This window comes from Podarcis erhardii (assembly GCF_964252035.2).
Source record: "Podarcis erhardii genome assembly, chromosome: 12".
In the NCBI taxonomy this organism is placed as follows: Eukaryota; Metazoa; Chordata; class Lepidosauria; order Squamata; family Lacertidae; genus Podarcis; species Podarcis erhardii.
In genome coordinates, this window is record NC_138513.1 from 29002930 (window position 1) to 29024998 (window position 22069).

General features: G+C 38.9%; 1 protein-coding gene across 4 annotated transcripts in view; it reads left to right on the plus strand.

The window, feature by feature from the left end:
* The window catches only part of DNAH11 (dynein axonemal heavy chain 11), a 146555-nt gene that overhangs the window by 73076 nt on the left and 51410 nt on the right, over positions 1-22069 (plus strand). For all 4 annotated transcript variants that reach the window (XM_081881816.1, XM_081881818.1, XM_081881817.1 and 1 more), the window contains 9 exons: positions 1005-1244; positions 2319-2480; positions 3770-3963; positions 4897-5059; positions 7972-8095; positions 9206-9348; positions 10923-11084; positions 17957-18190; positions 20304-20450. In XM_081881816.1, the coding sequence (XP_081737942.1) occupies positions 1005-1244; positions 2319-2480; positions 3770-3963; positions 4897-5059; positions 7972-8095; positions 9206-9348; positions 10923-11084; positions 17957-18190; positions 20304-20450 (1569 nt within the window). The remainder of the gene's footprint in view (positions 1-1004; positions 1245-2318; positions 2481-3769; positions 3964-4896; positions 5060-7971; positions 8096-9205; positions 9349-10922; positions 11085-17956; positions 18191-20303; positions 20451-22069) is intronic.

A 22069-nucleotide genomic window follows, 5' to 3' on the forward strand; every position in this document is an offset into this window, starting at 1 on the left:
CATGCAACACAATGTTTTGCTGAGATCTGTGACAGAGGACATGCTATTCATGTGAACTTGCCACATTTCCTTGGGCTGGAGTATATTTGAAGCACATATCAGGAACAAATATGCTTCATCACCACTTAATTGTGACATAAACAATGCCTAGAAACTGTAGCCAAGCACTACAGGGCAAGTTCTTTGGGATGCTATTAAAAGTTGTGTTGCAGACATCAAATTGATTTTCTTTCAGTGCATCCCAAACTCTCTGTTAATAACTACTGTCTGCTCCCAATCTGCATATCAGGCATATTGAATCCTAGAAAGAGCATGGGTCCTGGTTGTATCACATAGCTATCCTATAGCATTTTCGTGATGGCTTTCTCCTATTTACAGAGAGCTTTCTAGGGTAGCTGTAAAAATTAGTTGCATTGTGCCTTTTTTGTTTCAATCTGGTTGGATTCCTATAGTACCAGACTCGTAAACTAGGGAGCTCTAATGGAGGAGTGGTTCCAGGCTGTGCACCTGTGTGCACAAAATTCCCAATCCAGGAAGAAGTGGAGGACTTGAAACACTGTTTAGGGAAGTCATGGAGAGTCCAGTGCAAGCTGTTCCTGTTGAAAGATAAGCTATTTCTAGTTCCTTGCATTACTTATAGAGATTTAGGGACTAGAGCAATATTTTGTAGGAAGTGATTGGACAAACAAGCGTTGCAACCAGAGACAAAAAGTCTTTTGTGGTCTTTCAAGGATTCTCATTTAGTGAAGGCTAGGCTGTAAATTCTTTCCTCCCATATACCTGGATGCTTGTGTGGAGAAAAACAGCACTTAAAACTTACTCCTTGACAAAAGCTTTTGATCTGAAAAATAAATAGCACGAGGATACTTGTGCCAAATTAATGGTTATACCCTTTGCTAACCGAAGTTCTGTCCTACATTTATTCACGTCATCAGTTATTCACAAATACGTACATAATTTATCATTGATAAGTAACTAAAGCAAGCATTTTCTTCATGTTTTAGAGACACTTTGCAGTGTTTGCAATGAACTTCCCATCTACTGATGCTCTAAACACCATCTATAGCAAGATCCTTGATTTCCACTTTCAGCAGCATGGCTTTAATCCATCAGTGTTGAAACATGCATCTGCCACCATCCAAGCAGCAATATGGCTCCACCAGACAATGGTTCAGAACTTTCTCCCCACAGCTGTTAAATTTCATTATATTTTCAACCTTCGAGACCTCTCCAACATCTTCCAGGTTTGTTGTGTCTCTCTCTGTGTGTGTTTTAGATACAGATGCTGATACTGATAAAGACATAAATGTGATGTGTGCTTCTCTCTCAAGTTTGGACTTTCTGGGCCTCACATATTCACATGCATGTGTATGGTGTTAAATTGTCATTTGCATGCAATAATTCAAGCTAGTTAATAAAGTTACAATTCCAGTTTATGGGGTTTTGGTGTTTCATCGTTGCTTTTTTTAAAAAAAAAATAGATTCTATCTACTCAGGCAGTCTATTTGCATGAAAACTCTTTTTTACTTCTCAGAATTACAGGTTAGAATTTATCCATTTTGGAATGTGTATCAAATGCTGAAGTGCACAAGAGAGTCTGTAATTAAGTTTGCCTTGCTATTGAGGCTCAAACTATACATGACAGTGCCAGGTCTGTGTTTTGTTTGTTAAAATACCTAGAGATAGCCTGATTGTGTATGCAGGGATGTGCACAGGCGAGGAACTCATTTTGAAGAGCAGAAAGGGTGCTCAGGTAAAAGGAACTGAACCCTCCTTGCTTTTATGACTCACCCCAGAAAAGCCATCTCTTAAGCCGTGTTCCTTCCCTCATCTCAGCTAGAGTCTGATAAGTAAGCTTGGTGATTTGAAAAGATATCTTCACCTGCATACTGCCTGCCTCTTTTTATGTGATTGGGCATTTTAAGCAAATATAGGGTTGCCATATTTCTCCCCCCAATTTTATTTTTTGGGGGGGCGGGCAAGTGGATGAGCTTTTTTTAATGTTTTTTGCCCAAAGTGGATGAGCTTTTTGGGCAAAATCACAAAAAAATGGATGGCAAAAATGGCACTACCAACACACATTGCTGTGCATCCAGATTTTCTCTGACATTTTGCTGATTTCCGCCCAGACACTGCTTCCGAAAGCAGTGTTCTGGGTATGTCTGTGAAATTCCGGATGTATAGCAACCCTAAACAAAAAGAGTTTCCATCATCTAAGACAAAAGTAATGTAGAAATATGCAGCTATCAGAATTGGTGTCTTGCAGTAATTGTCTTTTACCAGTATTATAAACATATTCTTTCTGGGGGGTTTTGTAGGGAATTTTATTTGCTAAACAGGAGTGTCTAAAGCATCCAAATGATCTTGTACGTTTGTGGCTTCATGAATCTTCACGTGTTTATGGAGATAAACTGGTGGAAGCAAAAGACTGCAGTTCATTTCATAAAAAGCTGCTAGACACTGCACACAGATTCTTTGAGGTAAAGCTCTGGACTGGTAATGGTTGCCTAATACTGCAGCACCAATGACAAGTTTGCCAATCTGAAAACTATTTAGGGTCAAAGTCAATCTCCCAAGAAAACTAGTATGGCCCAAATAATAAGCTGTTTTGCTTTTCTTTCTAATAACAAAGCATAGGAAGAAAAAATATATATGTCAGATTGATGAAGAGAATTTAGTATGGGGGGAAGTAGGTATTTGTTTGATAGGGGTTCATTTAAGAACCCAGATCCATGCTGTAATAAGTTAACCGACCAAGACTGATAGTGCAAACTGTGCGGCTGCAGCTAAACTTCAGTGGCGCTCTCTTTAATTAGAAAAAAATAGAAATGCAATAAATTATTATTTTTATAAATAATAGCTTTAGTAACTAAAAAGTAACTTATTTAAAACATGTCTAATTTTGCTTTTTTGCCACTAATGTTTCTAGCTTTATAGCAACCCATATTTTCAACTTTTTTTATATCTTGCCCTTAAAACAATAACACAAAACAGCATATTCTTAGTAGCAGTTCTGAATGGGGGAAAATAACTTAATTGCATATAGCCTGCATTTAACTCTCTGGATGAGAGAGAGTACATGGTGATAGAAACAAATGATGAACACTAGCAAGCTGAGGAAGATTTAGTAAAAGAAACTTGATGAGCACTTAGCAAAGAAGACTTAGAATGGAAAATAAAGTGGTACTATTACTTCCCTTGATCTGGACACAATACTTTTGTTGATGCAGCTTAGAACTGTGTTACCTGTTTGCTGCTGCATCCCACTCTTGATTCATGTTAAGCTTGTGGTCTACTAAGGTCCCCAGATCCTTTTCACATGTACTTTCGTCATGCCAGACATCCCCCATCCTATATATGTGCATCTGATTCTTCCTGCCTAAGTACAGAACCTTACATTTGTTTCTGTGGAAATTCATTTTGTTAGTTTTGGCCCAGTTCTCCAATCTTGTTTAGGTTATCTTGAATCCTGATTCTATGTTATTGGGCATTGAATCCATTTATCAGAGATGATTGAATTTATCTCATGACTTTTGTTCAACCCCTTGGCCATTGGCTTTTCAGGCCCTGCAGGGTTCCATATTGTTTCCAATACATCTTAACAGCTTCTTAACATTTATTTATAATGCTGAGTAACAACCTCTGATCTTGGCAGTATGTAGGGCATTCTCTGCACATTTAAGGTAGGGTGCATAGCAAAGCATTTCCAAGTTGTGTGTATCCCTGTGTTTCAGTCTCTCCTTTTGATGTTATGTTGCCAACTTAATAGGATCTGGACGATCACATTCTTCTCCAGCAACCACTTATTTACTGTCATTTTGCAAATGGTGTAGCAGAGCCTAACTATATGCCTGTCAAGGATTGGGAAGGGCTAAGAAATATCCTTGTGGAGGCTCTAGAGAACTACAATGAACTGAATGCATCTATGAACTTAGTCTTATTTGAGGATGCTATACAACATGTGTAAGTAAATGTTTTGTCTATGGCCTGAATTCAGCATAGTTCGTTTATTTTTATTACTGCTACATATTATTAAAAAAAATTGTACATGGTTTACATAAAAACATTAACACTACAAACTATAATTTTAAATAAATTTGCTAGAAAGTAGGTTAAAACAGAACAAAATTATCACATACAACTTGTAAATTCTAGCTTGGAATTATCCATTTTTGTATGTAGAATATCAAGGAGAAAGCCACAAAATGCTGCTACTGCACCACTTTCATGTAGGACGGTTGGTGTAGTATGCAGTTAATAGAATTATTTTCTGCAGTAGTGCCATAGCTTCAAAATTCCCTCTCCATAAAGGTACAGCTGGTTCCACAATTACAATCTCCTTGGCAGCAGGTTCTCTCTCTCTCTCTCTCTCTCTCTCTCTCTCTCTCTCTCTCTCTCTGTACAATAGTACCTCTGGTTAAGAATTTAATTTGTTCCAGAGGTCCGTTCTTAACCTGAGGTACCACTTTAGCTAATGGGGCCTCCCGCTGTTGCCGCACTGCCGCCGCACGATTTCTGTTCTCATCCTGAGGTAAAGTTCTTAACCCGAGGTACTACTACTGGGTTAGCGGAGTCTGTAACCTGAAGCGTATGTAACCTGAAGTGTTTGTAACCTGAAGTACCACTCTGTGTGTGTGTGTGTGTGTGTGTGTGGCATTCTAAGGGTTATATTGCCTCAACCTGCTTTTAGTTTTATAGTCTTTTGTTGCTTCTGAGTCTATAAATTGTTCGAATGTATGTTTTGAGGTGTGTCAGTGTATTTTAAATTAATTTCTACATTTATTATACACCCCCCCCCATGCATCAGATGAAGCGTGCTTTAGAAATATTTAAAAAATTAAAGATAAAATAACTCTTCTGTGGCCATTAGTCATGTTGCTTCCCTTCCATCATCAGATGTCGCATTAGCCGAATCTTGCAGTCCTCTCGTGGCTATGCACTTTTGATTGGAGTGGGTGGCAGTGGAAAACAAAGCTTATCAAGACTGGCTGCCTATATTGGATCTCTTGAAGTGTTTCAGATTACACTGAAGAAAGACTACACAATTCAAGACCTCAGGGTAAAAACAACAATTATTACATAATTGCCCTCAGAATTGCTAGGCTTGAAAGCAGGCTATTTAGAATCTGAGGGGTTGAAGTAAAGCATTCTTAATGTGTGGCTTGTGGTGCTAGTGAGAAGGTATCATCCAAGGGCTAGGAAAAGTTACTACTTAGTTTGTCCGCACCACAAATTTTGTAGGCGGTGGGAAGGCAGGGATCTTTATTTGGGCAAGACCTCCTGGGAAGAGCTGCTATGATATCTTGGCCTGAGCTGTTTTGTTTCTTTAAATAAAGAGTTAACTTCATTGGCACTTTGTGAGTTATTGCTGGCCGACTCCCGCCTTGACAGGGATACAAATTCCATGAGAGAGACCCATGCCAAGTTCAGATACCTGGGGGTACAAATAACCAGAAACCTCAATAAATTGTACCTCCACAACTACAAGCCCCTGTGGCAACAAATTAACAAAGACCTAAAGAGATGGAATAACACGAATTTCACTCTCTCAGACAAAATAGCCATGATCAAAATGATCACACTCCCAAAACTAACCTACCTATTCCAAACCCTCCCAATCTGGATCCCCCCAACCCAACTCCACAGTTGGCAGAGAAAACTACACTCTTTCATCTTCTCACATAAAAAACCAAGAATAAGCCCCAAATACCTGCACCTCCCCACCTCAGAAGGAGGATGGGGAATCCCCAACATAGAAGCATATTACATTGCCAACCAAATACGTCATATAATCCCATACATACTAGAAGATGAGACAAAACAATGGGTACACCTAGAGAGGGACACAATTGAAAATACCTGCACCACAACATACCCACTCCTCCCAAACAAACTAAAGAAAATTCCCACAACACTTAACAGGTACACACAGACCATGCTCAAAGCATGGAAAACACAAATAGGCAAACTATCCCCAACCCCATCCCCACTAATCCCCCTGGCGTACCACCCATTATTCCACCATGCAGCACAAAACCTCCAGATAAAAACCTGGCGAACCAAAGGCTTATATCGTCTAATAGACTTTTATAAAAATAACAAACCCGTGTCAACACAAGAAATACAAGACAAACTAGAAGACACCCAAATGCCCTGGTTAACACAACACCAACTACATGCCCTCTTAAACAACCCGACAGTAAAATCAGCAGCAACTAGGCCCCTGACAACCTTTGAAAACCTCCTCCTAACAACAAAGGGAAATGGTAAAGGGACGGTATCCGCAATATACAAAATACTACTCCAAAATCCCGCAAATCCCCTAGACGCAATCAAAAAACAATGGGAGAATGACATAGGCTATGAGATTAACCCCACTCAATGGACCAGAATGTGGTCTAAACCCCCCTTTAAATCCATATCAACGAAAAGAAAAGAACTCACACTGAAACTCACCTACAGGTGGTACCTAACACCAAGGAAACTAGCGCTAATACACCCAGGAACCTCACCAAAATGCTGGAGAGGGTGCACCTCCACAGGCACATACCTTCACATGTGGTGGGAGTGTCCCAAAATCCAACTATTCTGGACAACAGCCATACAAGAAATATGTAAAATAACTAAGCAAGTATTAGACTTCACCCCAGAATTGGCCCTACTAAACATCTTCCAAGACAACAATGCCCATTTACACCACAAAGAACTCATAACCCACCTACTTTCAGCAGCCAGAAACACCATAACCAGACACTGGAGAGACCTGTCAGGAGTAAGCATGGACCAGTGGTACCAAATAGTATGGGAAACAGCCCTACTAGAAAAATTAACTAATAAACTGAAACTGACACGGGGACAAACAGAAGAAGACACCTTCACCCCGGTATGGCTCCCCTTTATCACATACACAGCCCAACAGGACAATGACAATAATCCACCAACAGCATACAAATCAATATGCCTAACCTGATCCAAAACACCCACCCACCTCACTCACACATGAAAACAAAGATCACCACAGCCAATCACAAACAAACAATCACATCCTAGGCCAACCCCAACCTCTCTCACCACCAAAGGAACACAAGTGAACAACACAAACACGCTGACACCAAACTACATACATTAAGCATAATAGAAACACCGCTACCCAACCCCACCCCCATCCATCTCCCCTCCCTCCACCCCCTTTCTTTTTTTTTCTTTTCTTTTTTCTTCTCCCCCTAATGCCTCAACAAATGAAATGGATTTGTAAAAATGTTACATGGGGGGGGGGGAATACGAGGCATTACACTTACACTGTAAAACAAGAAAACCCTTAATAAAAAAAGGAAAAGGAAAAGGAGAGAGACCCATGCGATGAACCCCACCTATGTGGCTGGGTAACTTGCTGAACTGCATGGGATCTGATTATGTTAATAAGGTCTGCCTGATAACCTGGAGAATATTTAATAGGCACCGTTGCAAAGATGTCTTGTGACCCTAAGCAGTTGCTCAAATAACCTGAATTGTGTACCTAGCTCTGCATTTTCCCCCCTTTGTGAATTCATTTTGATATTTCTCCTGAAAATAAAATGAGTATGCAGTGAATTACTTCCAACCCATGAAACAGGCATTATTAATACGATTGAAGTGTTCTTGATGCTGATTTGTTTGGCAGAACATTAATAACAATTTTCTGAATACTAGGGGAAAGATTTTCTTTCATTGATTACTGCTTGTTTCCTTTTTTCCTTGCAAACTTATCAAACCACAGTTCTCTTCACCTGGTATCTTAAAACACATCTGGGTTTGTTTGTTTGTCTTTTTAAAAAATCCTCTGGAAAAGGATATGCCACGAAAATGAAGCAAAGATGGTAAACAGCAGCGAGTAGCTCTCAAGTGGCATGTATTTTCACACTGGTTACCGTGCCACCCAGTTTTGTTTCAACATTTTATTGTAACATGAATGATTGCCTACTTTCCTTACAGGTAGATCTTGCCAATCTGTATATAAAGACGGGAGCCAAGAACATTCCCACTGTGTTTTTGCTGACAGATGCTCAAGTTCCAGATGAACGCTTTCTTGTGCTGATTAATGACTTGTTGGCATCAGGTGATTAGACCTACACATTTCTTGAAAGATCCTCCCAATGACAAATTATCTGCCGTTTCAATGAACTTTAAAAAGGAGATTATTTGTCTTTGAGATGCTTTCTGGTATGGCTAGGATGTCCTTTGGGAAAAAGTGTATTAACCCAGCTAAGTTGGGTATTGTGCCTACTTTGCTTAAAAACAATGTTGCTCTTCAGAAGCTAATATCAAGGTCATGGAATGTATAGGTGCAAGTTCCATTTGTAGGTGTTTCTTTTATATTGATTCACTTACACTGATTGAATGGATTGACTCCATCATGCCAGAAAGTGGGACAGGGTAGTTTTTACATGTGCTTTGATCAATAGTGGTAAAATCGTAGTGATTTAAATGAGAGCATTTTAGTTAGGTTAAGCATTTTCTGTGAACCACCCAGAGACCTTCAGGTATAAGGTGGTATATTAATAATAATAATAATAATAATAATAATAATAATAATAATAATAAAAAATAATAAAAAATAAAAAATACCATCAACAGTTTAGAGAGGCAATTTTTATAGTAATATTAGAGACATTACAGAAACCATATTTGGGAGGCATGATGATATCCTAACCTAGGCATCCCAAACCTTCGGCCCTCTAGATGTTTTGGACTACAATTCCCATCATCCCTGACCACTGGTCCTGTTAGCTAGGGATCATGGGAGTTGTAGGCCAAAACATCTGGAGGGCCGCAGGTTGGGGATGCCTGTCCTAACCTGTAGTTTTGCAAGGCACATTTTCCAAAACAAAATGGTCTAGAATAGAGCTGTTTATGTTTGTAGCAAGGTTAAATATACAAGATTTGTGATTGCATTTTTTAAATTTGAACTGCCTTGTCTTAAAGATTACAAGGTGGACAAATTAGTAGAAAACTCAATACAGATATAACAGTAGTTTAAAGCAAAACTGGGTTAACCCGTATCTAATGCCATTTCTCAGACACTTACTTGTTACCAGAGTCAGCCGAACTAAAAAAGTGTTTCTAGGTTCAGAGCCAAAAGAGCAAAACATATTGAAACTTGTAATTTGGTTGTGTTCATTTTGTAATTATGGGTACTTCCTCACCCCCAGTTTTTATTTCATTGTAGGAGAAGTTCCAGATCTATTCAGTGATGAAGATATGGATGATATAATTGCAGGAATTAGGAGTGAGATACGGGGACTTGGTGTTATTGACAGTAGAGAAAACTGCTGGAGATTCTTTTTAGATAGAGTACGACTGCAGCTAAAAGTAAGAAACAATGGATCTGGGGTTATAAATAAGAATACTGAACTTATTTTTAACTAGTGATGAACAGCTAAATACTAGGTATATGAACGCCATAGATATTACAACACCATACAAAATCATATTCCTTTCATCTATGTTGAGTGTCTAGCAAATTCAGAACCCGTGTTTTCATGATTTAAGTTTTCTGTGTCACATTTTGCCTGTGCCCATCTAGAGATAAATATTCCCAGTGTCTTTGATATCTTCCATAAGCTATGATTTCTAGATATACGTTACCATATTGTTCTCTAGTTTGTCCACCACTTTCTTGAACTCTGGTGGCCAGAAATTATTGATGTGTGCACAGTACTCTATGATACTCTCCAGCTGCTATATATTATAGAACTGTTTCCTGGCTGCATTTTTAAGAGCCCTTGGGGTGAGGATAATGTCGGCAGTATGGAGCAAAATAAAGACACTAACATGACAGTAAAACTTTTTTTCCAATTGAAAGTGGTCTGTGCCTTATTTTGGACAACTGTTCCATATCACACATTGCTTCAAGAAGACTGTTTGGTTTTTATGTTTTATATGGAGGAAAGTTTGGCTCTCAAAATGTTTGGCTCTAGCTACTGCTTTTTGGAGGAGGGGTGTAGATAGTAGCATATATCTCTTCTAAACTCCTTCCTTCCATTGTCTTCGATCCTCTAATTTCACTCATGACTTCATTATTTTTAACAGCTTTTTAGAAACTGCTTTCAGAATGTGCATTGCCTTGCTACTGCTTTGCAGGTGTCCCACTGTGCAAAATTAGTACTTCCAGAGTCAGCTATAGGAAGTATCTATTCAGACTTTAACGTAGAGACTGTGTGTTGCAGAAGATATTAGTTAAAACATCTGGAAGACAACATGTACTGATGGAAGGGGAGAACGTCTGTTGTGACTTAGGACTTCAGTTACTGGGTGCTAAATTCTATTTAAATCTGTTGGACTTTCTTCAAAGTGTCTAGGATGTGAGGCACAGCAAAGCATCATTTTACCGGATTATTTGAAAATATATGGCCATTTATCTAGTTCCTATTAGAAAAATCTATTCGAAAAAAGCGGTTCCTATTAGGAAAATCTCGAGGATGGCAGTGATATATTGCATCAAAACCAAAAACTCACCCAAATAGGAATATATTTGTTTATTTAAATATCTCGGATTGCACTGACCCTGCACAGGATCAGAAACCCAGGAAGTGGTATTATGTCAAATTGATTGCTCTGTTGACTGAATATGATGGTTAGGATTTTGCTTTGTTTATTAATACATATGAAGTTCATTAACTGATACTGGACCTAGGTGGGGAGGTAACCCACAAGTGGGAAGATTTTTGGTGAAGCATCAAGCACAGTGCAAGTGAATAAAACATTGTTTTTTTGGGTGTAAAATCCTAATTTGCCTAAATTCATTAGCTGCTAGGTAGATTGCATTTTCATTTTTGAGCCTTGTTGCAGTGGCTCGCTGCCACCGCAGTTGACTGAGTTCCTCTCTCTTTGATCGCCATGTAATATACTTCATTCTTTCTTTCTTTCCCTCCTCATCTGCACAGATCATTCTGTGTTTCTCTCCTGTCGGTTCCACACTGAGAGTTAGAGCTCGGAAGTTCCCAGCCATAGTTAACTGCACAGCTATTGACTGGTTTCATGAGTGGCCGCAGGAGGCCCTGCAGTCCGTCAGCAGGAGGTTCATTGAGGAGGCGCCTGGGATTAAGGTACAGAGTTTCAAACTTGCCAGTCATATGCAAAAGCAGCAGAACAGCTCTCTGGAAGATCAACCATGGACAAGCTGGGGGGGGGGGAATCCTTTTTGTTTCTTCACGTATTTGTCTTCATTTAAGGTTGCAGAGTTCATGGCAGTTTGAAATAGGAAGAATTTGGGTTTTTTTTAGGCAAAATGTACAATGATCCCAACATCTGTACATGGACTATTAGAGATCTCACGGAAATGGAACTCTACCTATTCAGGGGCTTTGCTTAAGTTTTTTTTGGGGGGGCGTGTTTGGGGGTTTGGGTTTTTTTGTGTGCAATTAAACAAATGCACTTGAATACCTGAAAATAGAAGGAATTGAACATTGCAAACCTGCAGTAATTTAATTCTGACATTTCCCCCCCACTTTCTAAGGTTCTCCAAAGGTAGAACGCTGTGCATAAAAATATGAGAACTCAGGTCTCTCTTTAAAAGGGCATCTAAGTTGGCAACATATTGTCTTCTCTTTTCTTGCAGATTTTTGCAAGATGTAAGTACGGAATAAATAACACTGGGATTATTCTTAAATAACTACAATTAAAAAAATCAAAGTCAGAACTGAATACTGTATGTTATAATGAAAGCTTATCAATTATTCAGCTTCATTTTCCTCTTTAGTCCCCCCCCCCAGCTTTCTCTTGAGGGTGATAAAGAGCCAGATGGAGAAATGCTCATAAAACATTGTCCTCCAGCTCTACAAGGTGTTTTGTTATGTTCATCATTTGACTTCCCCCTGGATCAACTTTGACCAGGAATGGGGAGTTCAGGAAAGCTAAAATTTGCATCAAGGTGATTAACCATTGAGGAAAGCCAAATATTAATGACCTGACATCAATACTGGTGCTGATGACAGAGATTGATGTAAAAGAAGATTCGGTTCCTGCTATAGAAGGCATTTCTACTGTATAGTTCAAAAACTTGAAAAAGCAGCACTCTAGAAATGAATCAGAATTTTCTTCCATAAACATTTTTAAGGAAGGAAAGCAAAAGAAAACTAGACCGTTGTTTTGGCTATTATTCCAGCGTTTTAGTCTGAGATAGCAGTGAGTGTTCAGTAGCATTGCTATCTGTTTGCTGTGATGCTAACAAGTTATGTAAGGAATTTGTAACGATGGGAAGTAGAGAATTTCAAGAGGGCTGCATGCATCAGTTTTCAGTAGTGCATTGCTTTACTGTCCTAGAAAAGAGAATTTTGTGGCAGGAAGACACTGTTGCAATGTTACAAAGGCAGCCATTAAAGGTCTGGGCTTAACAGCAATTATAAATCCATGCTATGCTTCTGGAAATGCGTAAACTGACCGGTGCTCGGTAAATGTATTTACTTAACATCAGCAAGAAACCCATTTCAGTGGTCAGGGTAATGCCCCTTCTTGTGAGAAATGATACTTTTTGAAAAAACAACAACTTCCATTTCATCTAAATGTAATAATACCAAATGATTGGAAAACAGTCAAAAAGAGGGCTGGGATATGAAATTTAGTTTTAATTCCTTTACCTCTTCTGCTGCTAGTATTGAGCTATGAAGCAGCTTTTCTGATATTACGAAGAGTGACCAATGACATCTACTGGCCATGGAGAGACTTGTCTTGATTTTCTGTTCAGGACAATGTAGAGTATTAGTGCAGTTTTTCAGAAATTTAGAGCTGTCATTTCTTGTGATTCATTCAGTTTCTGAGTACATTTAGTTTCTGGGCTTCCCAAAGCTTTACTTTTATTCTATGTGGGGGTTTTTTCCCCAGTATGTGAAACTCTGGATGCTTATCAGCATATATATGTTTACATATTCATTTAAAAAAGAAAATATGCCAGACTTACCTCTCCCTCTTAGCAATGCTTCAAAATAAAACGAATTTTAGGAAAGAAACTGAATATGTTAAGAGCTTCCTACAATGAATACTGGTCAATGTCGTCGCTGAAAATTGCCTTGATAAACCTAGCAGAAGTTATTTACTGCAATTATTAATGCTAGAAATCAAAGGTAAATACTGTACATAGTAAGCCCTGCACATGCAATGGTGTACACTAGCAAACTTATAATATTGGATGAGGGCTAGTGCAACCGTAGCAGTTAAGAGGAAAGTAATGGCACTTACTACAGATGTTATTCTGCACGTGCCATTTTACATCCACTGAAGTTAATGATCCAGCGACATACTTACTGGTGGTGCAGCCTAGTTGGGTTCCTAACTCAAGAGAGATGTTCAGGTACCCTTACTGAACAAAAGACTATTGCGTTGCTGTATTGGATAAATTTGTTGTGTAAGAATGAGAATAAAATTATGAACCACTCCTCACTGATTAAAGGGGGAAATACATACTTTAAAAACAGTGGATATTATACCAATACTTTAGCCAACGTGGAGTGTCACTTCAGTTTAGATTTTAATTAGGAATTGCTCTTAAATTATTAAGCTTTATGATGCAATTGGCTATAGACATATAGATGGAAATTAAAATTAATCTTATGTTCCATCCTTTTTATTAACCTTCCCATCAGAGTTTAAATCCCTCACCAAGTCCCCCCCCCAAAAAAAATTCACACCCTCCCTATATTTTGCAGACGCATCTCCATACCTTATTGCAAATCCTGCCCGCTCCGCAAGTACAAATTGGCAGCCAGCATCATTTTTATATCTTATTGTCACTACATCATTCTGTTTGTTTCAGTGCTTGTGCTGACAGAACAAATTACCTGTTTTGTGGTTCAGGGCAAGGGATGTTCTAGTGGCTTGAGTGGCTAGGTGGAACTAGACTGATGTTTCAAGTACAATCACTTTTGTGAGAAGCTGCCTGCATGGCATGAACTGAATGAGAGAGGTCCTGGAAGAATATGGCAGCAGCAACAACAAAAATGTTAACTGGGCGCCTACAAAGATAATTCCTGTACAAGGAATTGAGATGTACAGCAAAACCCCAAGATACGGTTTTGCTGAAGGGAAGCCACGTTTTTCCAATTCTTAAATTGTTCTTGTCTTAAGTATTTTAGGGTGGACAGAGAGAGAGAGAGGGAGAGAGAGAGAGAGAAGCTGTCTCCTGAGCTTGCACAAAACTGATTTTGCAGTTCTAAGGGTTTTGTGAAATGTAGCAGCTCTTCAATTAACCTGCAGGCAGTGTTGCATCCTGTTTTAATAATGTACCTATTATATATATAAAATATAGTAAATAAAATAATAATAATGAGGCCACTCTATGGCACACTTCTTTGGGCATCTCACAAATAAAATGGTAACATACAACTTAAAATTTAGTAGCATAAAATACAGCAAAGGCAACTAGAAATATATGGCACATAAACAGTGATTCAGAACACTAAAAACACAGATTTTTAAAAGGCCTGGAAGAAGAAGAAAAGTCTTCACCTGCTCCCGAAAATATAATAAAGAAGGTGCCTTTGGGAAGGGGGGTATTCCACAGCCGAGGGTAGAAGAGTAAGCAATGGATTCATGCTTGGCTCAGCACAGCACCACTAACCCAAGTGCACATGGAGTCTGGGTTTTGCCCATTTGTTTTTAGCCTCCAATCAACAGCAGCGCCCAAAGGCTAAAAGAAGGAACAGGAGCATTATGCTCAACGTAGTGACAGGCGTAACAGGTAGTGGGAGAAATAATTGGGAGGTGTAAAGCTGTACTCAGTGCCTTGATTTGAGGAAGTAAATTTCCTTTAAAAAGAGGGATGAGATGAAAGAGTGGTATAATCAGAATCAAAAGATACTATGCACGAGGGTTATTAGATAGCACATTAAAAAATGATACATAACCTCCTTGGGGAAAAAATAAAATTCCTGCTCCCTTTCTCTAGTGTATTCAGTCAGCTGAAGATTGATGGATGTAGAGTGGCTTTCTCTCTTATTTTACAATTTACTCCACACTGATTTTAGATATCTAGGGGAAACCTTTTATTTCCATTTGTTTAAAGGACAGTTGACCACATATAATGGTCATTAGTGTGCATGAGCTACATTATCCAGTAAACTTGCGACAACAAATTCAAGATCTATAATTAAATTCATTAGTAGAACCTAGAGTCAACTTCTAATTGACCCAACCCCATGATTTACAAAGCTATAGTAATTGCATTGAATGAGACACTGTTAAGAAAAAATAAAAAATCAAGGCAGGCTGGAAGTTTGGGAGGATGAAATAATCAAAATGAGACATCGCAGCCAAGTTTGCAATTCGAATGGAATTCTTGGACAGTGTTGCTGCCTACATGAAAAATGTACACATAGAGCTCCCATGTGAGTCGGCATGCAAATTTATATCAGAACTGGGAGGAACTCCACATGTAGATTGGTGATGCCTGCCTGCATGGAACTCCTCCCTGTGATAAAAGTCCAAAGGAAAACCATTTGGCCTCAGTTCATAACAATGAGCTGCATTCATACTACTACTGCCTCTGGTGATCTTCTCTGCCGGTGATTGCTGCTGTTTTTGACGACGTATTTTCTATTTCAAACACAATTCAACATATAATATCTCACAAAGTGTAATTCCATAGACCAACACATCATGCAAAGAGAGCATATCAAGAGAAATTAAAGTCCCATGGATGGTCAGGAGATAAAGTCGATTCGGTTCCTAAATTGGCATATTGGCAATAACCACAATATGGTATGCTTATGATGTTCCACGTATCGCTGCTTTGAGGATTCTAACGTTCCTTGTATGTAGATATCAGATTAGATGGAAAACTTGAAGATATGGCACATGTAGATATTGGATCAGATTGGATACTTGAAGGTATGGCATGACAAGGATTCTAGGATAATACCTTGTTTCGCCCAACCGGGCTTCGTCCACCGTGCATACTCTAAATTAAACAAACATGATGTAACATAATCCATATACAAACTAAGTAACATACAAATTAAACAAGAAGTTTACATACCGTATTCTTGTATGACGGAAACATGGAACAAAATAAATTCAGTTAATCCAATCACTGGCCAGGGAAGAAGGACACCAGGAATCAGTACCTCAAAACTAACCTAAGCAGCTAATTATCAGACGGCAGCAACCACCTGTGTAGCAATGCATCCTGGTTCTAAAGCATACTGCAGACATGGCAACAGGTGCTGGCCACAGGGCTTTCCTGCTCCATACTTCATCCTTTTATGTGTATGGTAAAATGTTTTAAAGGGATATCAATGCATGGAAATTTATTTCTAATTGCTTGCTAGATCAGGGCTTGTCTGTGTGTATGTGAGCATGTACATGTGTATATGTTTGAAAAACAGACCTTAAAGGATTTCCTAGTTGTCCCTGGGAACATTTTAAAACATTTTATTTAGAGGAAATTTGTGTTGGTTATTGGTTTACTGCTGTTTAATCCTTCAGAGTTAAATAAAAAGGGGCAATTTGCATAATTCTTTTTTTTTAAAGGGTCAAATTAGCATTAATCATATTGTTTGCCTTGCTGCCTGATGGAGCTGATACAGCGGGGGGGGGGGGGGAGGAATAAGGTGTAGTATTGAACAAAACACCACCAAAACCTTGGAGATAAATGAACGGCAGAATAAATAATTTATGCTAATGAAATTACTGCAATTAGTAGTTCCACAATGACCCTTTTAGAAGCCACAGCTGTTAATGTCAGGAAGTGCTGTCACTGCTGACCTTATCATAAGAGAAAGTGACAAATTGAAAATGCAGGGAAGACCAATCATCAAAGAGGTCTGCTCAGAACGATTAGGGTTTTCTGAAAAACAGTGTGAATTACAACCAGCTGCTCTCTGGCCCAGCATGCCTCCCATGCTGTGCCATTTTGTTAAGCTTGACAACAATAGTTATTTTGCCCCACTGGGACAAGTTGTCTCAAGCCACTTCCAGCTCTACCGGAACCACCAGCTACTACCCAGGCTGGTTTTAAAATGAAACTGTTGTTACCAAAGGCTTTTCGGAACTGCTGCTTAAAGGTCTCTCATAAGGATCATGGTTGGGAAGAAGCCAGTCGTTCTGTAAGAAAGTCCCCATGGCAGAGAGAGAGAGAGAGAGGGCGCCAGCAGAAGAGAGAAAATGATGGGCTGAGTAATTTAGCCTCTTAAGCTCTAAGGCGGATTCTGGTCTCATCAAAAAGTTATTTGAACATAGACAAAACATTTCTTTGGGGAAACGGGAGTTTGGTCACTTTGCACCTAACTTGTATACTGATTCCGTGTGTTTAAATTGCACTCTCATTACTGTAGTTTAAAAGCAGCTCTTTTAAAACCAAGCTGTGTTTAAAAATAAGTTTTGTTTCGGAGATAAATTACAAGTTGTCTAAATGAACCTGTTTGTAATATTAATTATGCTGGCTCGAAACGTTTAGCTGTATCAACAACCGCTCATGAGTAATTTTCCTAAAGCTCTCCTAAGTATTATTGACAATTCTTTGGTAAATTATGTGTGACTTTTCTAAGAGTTGCAGTAGCTCATTTAATTCATATTAATTGATTTTTAAGTTTCCCCTGATTAATTGAACTGGGTACATCTTGTATTGAATGCAATAAATAATCATTAAAATGAGGGAGATGTGATTCCACAAATTAGAAAGTTAAGTATGGTAGAAGTCACTGAGGACGAAATGGAAATGGCTTACATTGATAGTGCAGCATTTTAAGTGGTGTGTATGGGTGTGTATCTCACATGTCGAGACATACTGTACAGAAATACACAATATACATATAATGAAAAATAATGTTTTATAAATGTCTAGGTTATTTTAAATGTTAAAATTAATATGTTTGTGCATACTTGTCTTAGAATCAGTAGTTTCTGCTACAGTTGGCTATATATTTCATTAGCTGAATTTTTAACACTTGAAATTTAAATTCCCTTTCATGCCCTTTTATGTTTTCAGCCACAGTTTCATGACTCTATTTGCCGTTTCATGGCCTATGCCCACATCAGTGTAAATGAGATGAGTGCAAAGTTTCAGCTGAATGAGAGGAGATACAACTATACAACTCCCAAAAGCTTCCTGGAACAAATCATGCTTTATAAGAACCTCCTGGAGAAGAAAATCCAGAAAATGTCCCAGCACAAGGAACACCTTGTGAATGGCATTCAGAAGCTGAAAACAACAGCTTCTCAGGTAGTAATAGTAGTAATAAACAGTAGCAGTAATTAATCACAATTCATAGCAGCTGCTAGCTTATATAATTGCAAATTGCTTTATATAGTAAATTGCTCCAGGGTGCCTCATGGACAGTAAATGAATTAAGAGGAACAACAACAATATTATGTAAGTCCAAGAGCCTGGTGTAGATCTGTATAATTATTCATATACAGTGGTGCTCTGGTTCTCAAACTTGATCTGTTCCAGAAGTCCGTTCGACTCCTGAAACCGTTAGAAAACCAAGGCTCAGCTTCGATTGGCTGCAGGAGCTTTCTGCACTCAATCACAAGCCGCAGAAGCCATGTCAGACATTTGGCTTCCAAAAAACGTTTGCAAACTGGAACACTTACTTCCGGGTTTGTGGCGTTCAGGAGCCAATTTATTCGGGAGCCAAGTTGTTTGAGTGCCAAAGTACCACTGTACAGCTAAAGTAGCCCCAGGCAGCATGACTGACCACCCTTCACTTCAGACATCCAGGTTTGTCCCAGAGGCAGCTAATACATCCATGGTTTATCATGAAAGTAGGTCTCATTCCAAGTATCACTTCAGTTGGAAATCTGAGCAAGGGCCCATTTAATATTCTACTCCATCATCTTCTCCGCTTCCAGAAGAGGCCAGGCTGATGCTTCTGGGAAACCCATAAACCAGGTCTTGAGGGCAAGAGCTTTCTCCTATAGTTTGTTCCCTAAGAAACTGATATCCAGTGATACATTGCCTCTGAACATGGGGTTTTTATTTAGTTATCATAACTCATGTTCTTTTTTTAAAAAAAAATATTTATACAACAAGAAAAAAAACACAAAAAACCCCACAAATACCAGATTACACACAAATTACAAAAATAACCATAGACACATAATTTTCTTGGCAAACAATAAAACATCTATTGGTCTTAACACTAAAGACCCAACTTCCCGTCTATTCCATATTTCAAATTCATATTACTTATTGCCAATACACATTTTTTTCATAATTAAACTTATTCTCAATAAATCTAATTTCTTCTATCTACCTAGCAACTATTACTGAAGTTCCTCGAATGCTGCAACAGAATTTAAACTACTATATTTATTTTTCAGATATTCTTTGAAAAGCTCCCATTTAGAAACAAATTCCTGTTTTGATTTATTCTTTATTTTTTCTGATAAACCATCTAATTCGGCATATTCTGTCAGCTTTTGGATCCAATCTTGTATAGAGGGGATTTCATTACTCTTCCATTTTGCTGTGATCAAAACTCTTGCTGCCGCTGTCACATATAAAAAGATACCCTTCCTCTTTTGTGGAATATCCAAATCTGTTATTCCCAGGAGGTAGGCCTCTGGTTTTTTATTGAAAGAGATCTTTAGCATTTTTTGCAGTTCTGCATGTATACTCTCCCAGAATACCTGTATTTTCCTACATGTCCACCACATATGGTAGAATGTTCCTGAGTCTCCGCATCTCCAACAATTACTTGACACATTTTTATACATTTTTGAAAGTTTCCGTGGTGTTAGAAACCATTGATGTTGCATTTTTTGAAAGTTCTCTCTAATCGTGTAACAGTTTGTGAATTTCCAATTGATCTTCCATAAATTTTCCCATTGGGCCATGATAACTCATGTTCTGTATTAGACCTGTTCTCCATGGAAAATGGTAAATTACTCAGCTTTGTACAGGTAACTTTCCCTTTTTATTAGAGTGTAATACTAGCAATCAATACTTCAATTAATACACAGTCTCAGTCGGGTGATTATGAGTGTATGAAACATACCAATAATATAATAGTAAACCTGGTTTAGATGTTCATTCTGTCTTTTAAAACTGGGAGCTCTGTGTGCTTTCTTTTAACTGCTTGAAGATAGGCAAGTATGCATTTCTTTAACGGATAAAGGGAAGGGAAGAAAAAAGTGTGCCCCACAGTGTTCACTTATTAAGCAATTAAGGCAGATCAAATCATTACTTGGGGTCTTGTTGCAGTTAATAGTCACAAAAACGCTCTCATTGATATCCAGCTGTTGAGAACCCACCTTTTCAGAAAGCTGTCTCTACTAAACACAGTTTCCAGAAACACCTGTTCCAAACTAATACCTTTGCTGTTCCTTAGGTGGAGGACTTAAAACACAGACTTGCCTCTCAAGAGGCAGAGCTGCAACTGAGAAATCAAGATGCTGAAGCTTTGATTACCAAGATAGGGCTTCAGACTGAGAAAGTGAGCAAGGAAAAGGCCATCGCTGATGCAGAGGAGCAAAAGGTCAGTGCAATTCCACAATTTAGTGTTGTTGAGCTATATTTAGTACATAATAAACCTTTGTAGGTGAACAATTTTGAACACCTACCTCTCCAGGGAGCATAAAATCTAAAGAATTATTATACTTACACATGTTTCAACATTTCACACCATGATTACCACTTGACCTTTCTTTACATTATGCATTTTTCCAACCTTTTAGCTCTTTTAATGATATGAAAGAACAATAAGCACTGAACTCATTCAAGCATATAATAGATGGAGATCTCGGGAATCAGGCCTGTATGTAATACAGTAAAGGTCAGAGAGTCATCTCTGAGCACTTCAGGTTTTTAAAGGCTTTTTTTTTTTTAGTTCAATTGAACAGCTCAATTGTTCTTGAAGTCCATTTCACTGACCTGTACTTTCACTTCCAAATTTTCATTCTGTGATGTACTTTCTAGGGTTCAGCATTAGCTGTCCAGATTCCGTGTCCTTCTGCATACTGAACTCATGTTTCATATTAACCTTACATTTGGCTTCATTAACCAATATACAGTGGTACCTTGGGTTAAGTACTTAATTTGTTCCGGAGGTCCGTTCTTAACCTGAAACTGTTCTTAACCTGAAGCACCACTTTAGCTAATGGGGCCTCCCGCTGCTGCTGCTGCGCCGCCGGAGCACAATTTCTGTTCTTATCCTGAAGCAAAGTACTTAACCTGAAGCACTATTTCTGGGTTAGCGGAGTCTGTAACCTGAAGCGTATGTAACCCGAGGTACCACTGTACTTTTTTAGTTCTGTTACATAAGACTAGATACATACAGAAAGTATGATTAAAAAAAGAAAGTTTCACATCTTGCTATTTCCCAACCTAATGACTTGTAAACCAGAACAACTTAGGAAAAATGAGCCAAAAGGCATTTCCACTCATTCCCTGTATTTCCTTTGGACTCTCCTGCTACAGGCCCTGTACCACATCCCACACCCTGCTGATGTATCCCCCAGCCATCAGGAATAGCTTGGCAGTGGCTGGGAGCTGCCGTGAAGCCTTACTGCATGAGTAGGATCTCATGATACTAGCACATGGGGTCATCCAATGAAGCTGAGTGTTGAAAGATTCAAGTTAGTGTTTAACCCAGTGATGGCCAAACTTGGCCCTCCAGCTGTTTTTGGACTACAATTCCCATCATCCCTGACTGCTGGTCCTGTTCGCTAGGGATGATGGGAGTTGTAGTCCCCAAGCAGCTGGAGGGCCAAGTTTGGCCATCACTGGGTTTAGACTAAAGGAAATGCTTCTTCACATGGTACATAGTTAAATTCCCACAAGATGTAGAGATGAACACCATCAGTGACCACAGTATGCCTCTGGACACCATTTTAGGTCTTTGGACTGACCCTGTTCTTATGATGTTCAGAGCCCAACTCATACATACTCTCCCAAGCACACCTGCAGCTCCTGCACCCACAAATCCAGCATTTAAAGCCCTCCACACCCCGGCTCTAGCATCTGCAAAATGTAAAAGGCAGAGTTTCCACCCATTCCAGGGGTGGGGTGTGAGGAAAATGCTGCCTATTCCTCTCAAAAGAGCAGGCAGGGGGCTTTATCTTTTATCATAGTGCTGTGGAATTTAGCACTAAGATC